Source organism: Danio rerio, chromosome 24, assembly GCF_049306965.1.
Source record: "Danio rerio strain Tuebingen ecotype United States chromosome 24, GRCz12tu, whole genome shotgun sequence".
Lineage (NCBI taxonomy): Eukaryota > Metazoa > Chordata > Actinopteri > Cypriniformes > Danionidae > Danio > Danio rerio.
This window is the reverse complement of record NC_133199.1, coordinates 22,341,277-22,350,750: the sequence shown is the minus strand read 5'-3', so window position 1 is coordinate 22,350,750 and position 9,474 is coordinate 22,341,277. Positions and strand designations below refer to the sequence as shown.

The window sequence follows — 9,474 nt, the reverse complement described above, 5'->3', positions numbered from 1 at the left end:
ATATATATATATATATATATATAAATACATTCCTCTAGTACTATTAATAATAATATGTTTAAAGTTCTGTTTAAAATCCTTATCATTTGTTAAAATCTGAACAGATATTTAGTTATTTATTATGCAGATATTTAACTAATTTTGTCAGCAACTGTTTACTAACTTTAGTAAACAAGAATTCATGAATTCTGTTTAAAAATCTAAATAAATAAACAAACTTCTCAGATTGAACTGCTCTCTGCCATTGGTCTGTAGTTTATGCCTATTTGACGCTTCGCTCAGATCTACTGTGGTCGCTCAGGAATGTTTATATAAAATAAAACAGCAGTGTGTTTGACAAAATACTCCTATTGATTAAGGGTTACAGGAAGGAAAGTTTCCTGGAATTTGCTCAGCTTTATTTAGCAGCTTGGCCTTTCAGATTACATGCAGAATAACAGATTCAATGGATTTATTTTCCTCGCTGAACATGATCAATTTGTTCAAGAGAAGAGAGGGGATTTTCTGCCCTCCTTCTTCAAGTACAAATGACACTTGAGCATTTATTTTGACACTTCGTATCAGTCAAGAGTAGCTATTTTCCTCCTCGCTGCATGGTTCACATGTAATAAGAGCATTGGGAAAATGAGTGTATTAAGGTAAGGGGCTTTTTATGTATCACTTGCATGATTTAGAGATATTAAAATATTGCCATTTATTGGTAAATTACCACAGTATACATCTAGTTTGCTGGAGTACTGCACAAATACTTATAATAACAGATCAGCAGATATACTCTTACTTAGGATGGCATTTTTTTTACACAGAGTTAAGTCGATCTGCGTCTCTACGTATGCTCCATATGTATGGAATGAGCTTTTAGATATAATGCATATAAAATCCGTACCATCTATTGCTATATTGAAAAATATTTTAAAGACAGTCAATTTAGAGCAGTGCACATGTTTTAACAATTAATTTATGGTTTATATTTTTGAGCGTGTCTAAGTGTTGTGTTGTGAACTCTGTCCTATGCTGTCTGTCTTGACCCGGACTTTCTGGTAGAAGAGATATTGTATCTCAATGGGACATTCTTGGTTAAATAATTAATTAAAAAAAGAAGTAAATATTATTATTTTTAGTTGTAGTAGTAGTAAGAGTAGTTATGGCAGCATAAAGTATAAATATTATTAATAGTCGTTGTTGCAGATAATTCAAATTATTATTGAATTATCAAAATCCCAATAGACTTCATATAGGATTACAACCTAAAGTCTGTCTGTCGAAAGTATTTCTTCTGCACTGAAAGAAATTTCCAGACACACACTCAAACACACGCACTGTTTTTATTATTGTACTTTTTTATTAGTTGTAGTAGTAAATAAATATAATTAAATAAATGAATTTCATTTAAAATTAATAATTCCATGTCTTGTTTTGTTGGGTTTAGTTTTAGTTTTTTACCTTTTGTCAAAAATTATGATTTAAAAGAGTTTACTAAACAAATAATATTTTTTATAAATAAATGGCTTTCACATAAAAAATTCATTCATTCATTCATTCATTCATTCATTCATTCATTAATTCATTTATACATTCACTTTCTTTTCGCTTAGTCCCTTTATTAATCAGAAGTCACCACAGTGGAATGAACCGACAATTTATCCAGCATATGTTTTATGCAGCGGATGCCCTTCCAGCTGCAAAACATCACTGGGAAACACCCATACACTCTTGCATTCACACAAATATACTATGGAAAATTTTTGTTTATTCAATTTATTCAATTAAACTGCATGTCTTTAGACTGTGGTGGAAACCGGAGCACCTGGAGGAAACCCACTCAAACACTAGAAGAACATGCAAACTTCACACAGAAATGCCAACTGACTTACCCATGGCTCAAACCAATGACCGTGCTACCCACTGCGCCACCATAATGCCATACCACATATTAATATTCATTAATTATTCTCAGTTATTATTTTAATAAGTTGATTAAAACTATACACATTATATTCAATTTCTATTTTAATATGCATATTGTATATGATTATAAACTGAAGTCTCTCTATTTTAAGCGTTACTTTAGCACTGTTCAACTGCTCTTATCAGCAAAATGCTATTTAAATGTTTAATAAACGAATAAACTCCTTTCAGGGGACTCATTATCAAAAGATGGTCATCTGATGTTCGCCTAGATGGAAAAACTGCTATAGTGACTGGAGCAAACACTGGGATTGGGAAAGAAACAGCGAAGGACCTTGCAAATCGGGGTAGGTAACGTAGCCAAACATTAACACACACTGGAAATAACGCATCAAGGCTTATTTTCTTTGAGGAACAGATGCGCTATATTATTTTTGACTGCGTGTCACAGTTTGATCTGATATTTAAATTTGTGCTGTACTGTATATGTCTTTACTAGTTTTTTTAACTTATAGAACAAAACTTGTTATTAATCCTAGGTGCTCGAGTGATCCTCGCCTGCAGAGACCTGGTCAAGGCTGAACAGGCGGCCAGTGACATCAGCAGAGACGTAGAGAACGCCAATGTGGTCGTTCGCAAACTAGACCTGGCTGACACGAAATCCATCTGTGAATTTGCTGAACTCATTTATAACAGTGAGTTAGGAATAATTGAAGCAGGTTTACACAGTGGCCTAAAAATAATTAAATAGATGATTAAAAAGTAATTGTACGCTTTAATCTAAATAAAAAAAATTAAATCTTTTCAATTAATTCTGAAAAAAGGCAGATTTGCAAGATATTCATTGTTTTTTGAGAGATATAAGCATCAGAATCGTGAAATGTAAACTTCACAATTGCAAAATGTAAACTTGTGATGTAAACTCAGAATTGTGATATGTAAACAGTTGAATTGTGAAAGCTAAACTTGGTACTGTGAGATGTCAACTCTGCGAGATGTAAACTTGAATTAGTGGATTTAGATATCTGAACATATGTGAGGTCTAAATTACAAGATGCAAACATTAGAGTGGTGAGATGTAAACTCAAGATGAAGATGTAAACATCAGAATTGTGGGACATAAACATCTCAATTGTGAGATGAAAGCTTATGGAAATTCTGGATGTAAACATCAGAATTATAAGATTTTAAGAATTTTAAACTTGGGGAGGAAACTCAGAATTGCGAGACGTAAACTTGAGATATAAGTTCAGAATTGCGAAATGTAAACATGAGTGGGCAGATGCAAACATCAGAATTATGAGATGTCAACTCAGGTGTTAACATCAGAATGGTGAGTGGTAAACATCTTAAATGTGAGATGTAAAGTCTTTATTTTTAAATGTAAACATCAGAATTGCGAGATGTAAACTTCAATTGATGGATTTAATTGTCTATATTGGGAGACGTAAAGTGAAATTTTGAGATGTAAACATCTAAATTACGAGATGCAAACATTAGAATTGTGAGATTTAAACTCAAAACAAAGTTGTAAAGCGAATTGTAAGACGTAAACATCTCAAGCTGCAAGCTTGAAGAATTTCTAGGTGTAAACATTAGAATTTTAAGATGTAAACTTGGGGAATAATCTCCTGGGGAACTGTGAACTCAATAAATAAAACATTTCTTGATTGCAAGATTTGTTGCAATTGTTTAAATTGAAACTGAATTGTGAGATGTAAACTTCTCAATTGCAAAAACTCATCATTGCAAGATGCAAACAGTCAGATGTAAAAATATATACAGGGATTGGAAAGTATAAACACCAGAATTGTGAGGTTTAAATAAGATTTAAAAAATTAAATGTAAGCTCAAAATTGTGAGATGCAAAAATCAGAATTTGCAAGATGTAAAGCCAAGACATAAACATAAAAATTGTAAAATGTAAACATCAGAATTGCAAGATAGAAAAATATCAGAATAGCAAAATCTAAACAAAGTAACTATGTCAAAACCTTCGGCTACAATTGCACAAAAATTGCTAATATTTTCTATTGTGTGACAGGACCAAGTAGATCAATTCTAACCTGACTTTTTTTTTAGTCAATTATTTCTCCTTTACATTTATTTAAGTATATCTTATTTTATTTCAGCTGAAAAGTCTCTTCATCTGCTGATTAATAATGCTGGAGTGGCAATCTGCCCTTACTCTACAACAGTAGACGGCTTTGAGACACAGTTCGGAGTCAATCATTTAGGTATGATGAAGTACTCTAGCCGTTCTCATTCTCTCAGAGAATATCAAAGAGTCCGTATTTGTTCTGTAGAAACTAAAGAGACTGTTCATTCTTGACATGTGATGTATGACTCCTTTTCTTCTACAGGACATTTCTTTCTAACATTCCTGCTTATTGATCTGTTGAAGCATTCAGCTCCTTCCAGAGTGATTAATGTCTCCTCACTTGTTCATCCCATGGGAAAGATCCACTTTGAGGACCTGAACAGTGAGAAAAACTATCATCCAGTGAAGGCCTACGTACAGAGCAAACTGGCCAACATACTTTTCACAAGAGAGCTTGCCTCCAGAGTGGAAGGTAAGAATAGTGATCTGATTTTATGAAAAATAAAGGGCATCCAAAAAATCAGATTCCAAACCCAATCTTCTAGTCATTTCACTAAGCTGCATTTCCATTGTTTTTCTATACTCAAAATGTGCCAGCAGACATGTTAGACCACTGCGCCCACATGTTTTACAGCATCTGTTGATGCAGTGTTTACAATACACACTACCTGACTAAAGTCTTGTCACCTAATGATAAAATAATAATAAAATAATATCACCCAAATAATAGTTTGATCATTTGGTATCAGAAGTGGCTTATGTGAAAGGCAAAGGCCTCTAGATTACGCTTAATCTATAAAAATAAAATATCATAAAATCATGCCTTGATTATAAATTATTTAATAAGGACAGTAAGGTCTGACTTAGCTTAGGCAAAACAACTTGGAAGACTGCATCCATACATGTCTGCAATGACTCAAATAACTTTTTAATAAAGTCATCAGGAATGGCAAAGAAAGCATTATTGCAGGGCTCCCAGAGTTCATCAAGATTCTTTGAATTCATCTTCAATGCCTCCTCTTACATCTGACCCCAGACATGCTCAATAATGTTTATGTTTGGTGACTGGGCTGGCCAATCCTGGAGCACATTGACCTTCATCACCATCAGCTTGATCACCAAACTTGACCGATTGACTGATTTCGGAGAGAATCTTGGGTCCTTGCGGGTGCCAGTAGGTCTTCTGCAGTATTTGTGGTCATTCGGATGCAGTTCAACAGATGATTCATCTGAAAAATCTACCTTCTGCCATTTTTCCAAATGATCAACTAGAAGTCAAGTTATTATTTGTTGCTCTTACAACTGGGATCGATGACAAGACTTTTTTGTCAGGTAGTGTAGGTATTAACACATTGATGCTGCTGTATTGATATATTTGACTTATGATAATATTTGATATATATTTGTTATATATTTGAAATAAAGTTTCACAAAACAAAAGTTAAGATAATTTTTTGTGTCTTGAAATGGCAAGATATACACTATATAGTCAAAAGTTTTTGGGACATCTGCTTTTACATGTATATGTTAGCTTTAATGACATCCCAATCTTAATTTGTAGGGATTAAAATAGAGTTACCCCACCCTAAGCACCCTCACCTCTCCTGGGAGGGCTTTCCACAAGGATTAGTAATTTTTAAGCAGTCTTCTAGAAGTGCAATTAAGAGGCTCAGGCACTAATGTTACAGATGACTAAGTCTCTGCTCTAACTCATCCCAAATATGTTCAGTCGGGTTGAGTTCAGGACTCTGTGAAGACCAGTTAAATTCCTCCATAAACTTGCTCACGCATGTCTAAATGGATCGTGCTTTGTGCAGATTTGTGCTGGAACAGCCATCCACAAACTCTTTACACAAAGTTGGGACCATGAAATATCCCAAAAAAGTCTTGATATGCTGAAGCATTATGAGTTCCTTTCACGGGAGCTAAGCAGCTAAGCCTATACCCTGAACAACAACTCCATACCATAATCCTCCCTCCACCAAACTTTACACTTGGCACAATAGTCAAGCCAGTACCGTCTTTGTTCTGAAATGTCATTGTCTTTTTGAGAAGTGAAGTTTCATAAACTAATTTCAAGAGAAGCAGGTGAGGAGCAGCACAGCTGGCCACTCATTTTTAATCAGTAATAGTCCAATCCGAGTGATCCTAGCTTACTATAAATGGATCACTTTCTAACCTTTTTCCCTATCTTCATTTCGGAAGAATCCCCCCTTCCACCCCATCTCCTCCTTTTTCTTCCCTTTCAAAAGGGGGAACTATCAAGACCTACCTGATCTCGGATCCTCTGATATGCTTATTGACCGGGCGGGAGCCCTGGGCTCAAATATCTCCGAGCTCAGGGTTCTCTCCTGGGACAGCATGCCAAACCTGCTATAAATGCTAAGCATTTCTAAGTGTGAACTCTTGAAATATTTATGTGGTGTCCTTATGGGATTTCTTAACATTGCTGTTCTAGGCAATAAAATATATTTAGAAAGCTTTACTTCTACATACATCTTTACTTCTTTTAACCTAAATGTCTTTAAAATGCTGTGTCATTATGCAATGTTAAATGTTAAGCAATGACAGAACAGTGTAGTGGAATGCAAAAAACATGATTTTATAATCATCATCGGCATAAAGGGCGCTACTCATTTCAAATTAGTATCTAATAAGTGTGTACTAATAGCTATAATCAATAAGGATCTAACCTATGTGATTATCTGATAGTTTATTATTGAGTTAATGAGTAGATTACCTACTCTAATTATGTAAGTACTATATACTGAATATAACTAGTGTCTATATAAAAGGTGCAGTACTAGAATAAAAAAGTACTCGAATATCAACAACAACTATTATCTAACAAATAAGCACGAGTATCATTTAATGGGACAGTTCATCCAAAATTGACAATCCTGTCATCATTTACTCATGTTTAAAAGCTATTTGAGGTTCTTTCTTGTTGAAAACAAAAGATGATAGTTTGATAAATGCTGGTTGCCATTGACTTCCATAGTCATTTTACTGGGTGCCAGCAAGCAGCATTCTTTACAAGCAATATCTTCTTTAGTGTTCAGCAGAAGAAAGAACCTCATAAAGGTTTAAAAGCACCCGAGGGAGAGCAAATGATGAGGTGATTTTCATTTTTGGATTAAAACAGCTTGCCATATTAGGAGTGCTCTTTAAACTGGAAAACCTGCTGTGTAATGCATTGCTAATTCATAAGCATGCTGTTCCAGTGTGACTGTCTCATGTTTTACCCACAAATATTCTCTTAATAATGATTGTAACTGCAGTGTAGTTCATCAAGATTATTATAATTTTTTCTGTGGTAGAGCTGGGAGTGAGGGTTTATGCTGTGGATCCAGGCCTGGTGAATACAGATATCACCAGACATTTGATGAAGCCTGTGCAGTTCTTCGTGAAGACATTCGGTTTCATGATAAAAACCCCTGCTGAGGGTGCATATACCACGCTTTACTGTGCTCTTACTCCAGATTTACCAACTGGATCCTACTACAGGTTTGTTTGAACTTCATCTGTACACACTGTGAAATATTATGTAAAAGTATGTGCTCACAACATGTATTTTTGTTAATTTCACATATTTTAAAAGCTATACAAACTGTTTTTGTTAAAGTTGAGTGATTCAACCTAAAAATGTAGGGTAACTACAAATAATCTTGATGATCATCTTTTCCATTCACATGCTCTTTCTTTTGCTCTTGTGAGGCTAAAATTGGCTCCAACCTAATGAACTGCTCTAAATTTCCTCATGCTGAGGTTTAATAAAGTAGTTCCTCTCATGATCTCTCACAGTAACTGTGCGGTGGCCTCGTGCTCAAGGGCTGCTAAGGACGACAACTCCGCCAGCAAACTGTGGGCTGTCAGCTGCCACCTGCTGGGCATTCGCTGGAGATGAGCTCCTACTGGCACTGCACAGCAGCCTTATTTCATGCTAATGCCCTTTGTAAGATGTATAATTACTCAGTTTCAGCAGCAGCCCCAGCTGAGCTCTATCTGTATTCCTGTCTTATGCTAATTTAGAATCATTTCTGGACTGTTATTGGTCAGTCAGTCAGTCTTTATTCATTTCCCGAAGGCAATTTGGTTGCAGCATACAACCATGTCACACATAATACACAAAAGTACATTATACAATACTAATTCTACCCTAAATTTAAAAACTTTACAGCTGAGGGAATGAATGAAAGTTTAAACCGATTTGTTTTACTAATAGGAGTTCTGTATCGAATACCAGAAGGGAGAAGATAAAACTCGTGGTGCATAGGATGGGAATCATCTACTCTGAGCTTTACTCAAAACTTGTCTATTGTCTAACTGAGCCATGGTCATCTGTTTTCTCCCTGTTATTTTTCCTCCTAGGTTTACAATTCTCTCCAGACAACTTATTTTTCATACTTAGAGAATTGAACCAGCATAGCAAAGAAAAAGATAACAGTGACTGAATGTATGAACTTCAAAACATGCACATGAGTGATTTGTCTATATTAAAAGATCTTAATTTCTGTAAACAGTATAGTCGTAACACAACATATTAGTATTAACACAAAAGGACAATTTATTATCTAAAACAGTTCCCAAATACCTATACTGATCAACATTCTCAACACCCACTCCATTAATACTAATTTGCTTACCCTTAATCAGTCTCCTCTTACGATTAAAACCAATAGTCATTTCTTTAGTCTTAAGAACATTCATTTGTAAGAAAGCCTCCTGACACCAGCTGGAAAAATAATCAATTACAGGACCATGCGTGGAGTCTTCCTCACTTAACAAACTAACAATTACAGAATTGTCCGCAAATTTTAAAATATAACTGCTAAAAATACTCCTACAGCTATTTGTGTACAAAATAAATAATATAGGAGAAAGGACACAACCTTTTGACACTGACCATTTAGAGAAACAATTATTTACCTTAACCCTCTGTCCTCTGTACAAGAAAGTCTCAAATCCAACCTAAAAGCATTCGATCCAATTCAAATTCATTAATAAGTTTCTCAACCATAATATGTGGCTGAATGGTATTGAATGCAGACAAAAAGTCAGTAAAAAGTAACTTGGCCAATGTTTTAGACTTACTAAGTGCAGCAGAGTCCCTACTGCATCCTCAACCCCTTTCTTAGGCCTATACGCAAACTGAAAGAGATCTAGAACACTGTGACTCTTGCATTTTTTCCCTCTAAACTATCTTTTCAAAACTTTTTATTACTAAAGATGTAAGTGCCACAGGTCTAAAGTCCTCTATTTTCTGTGGCTTCTGTTTTTTTGGCACAGGAATAACTATAGACTGCTTCCACAGTGCAGGTACTTTTTGTTGTTGAAAAGATAAAACAAAAATTTCATAAAATATGGGTCCCAACTGCTCAGCACATTCCTTAAGCAATCTAGCTCCTATCTTATCCGGTCCTGGTGCCATCACTATTTAACTCTGTTTAAAACTTATAATCACG

At 34.9% G+C, this 9,474-nt stretch overlaps 1 protein-coding gene across 1 annotated transcript; it reads left to right on the top strand.

Moving 5' to 3' along the window:
* The first annotated feature begins 563 nt into the window (after nucleotides 1-563).
* Nucleotides 564-8,071, top strand: si:dkey-73n8.3. Its single transcript, NM_001200062.1, is given in 7 exon segments — nucleotides 564-638; nucleotides 2,140-2,255; nucleotides 2,448-2,603; nucleotides 4,041-4,145; nucleotides 4,272-4,481; nucleotides 7,330-7,516; nucleotides 7,814-8,071. Coding segments are annotated over 7 exon segments (891 nt in total). The 5' UTR covers nucleotides 564-624; the 3' UTR covers nucleotides 7,917-8,071.
* Nucleotides 8,072-9,474: the final 1,403 nt, after the last annotated feature.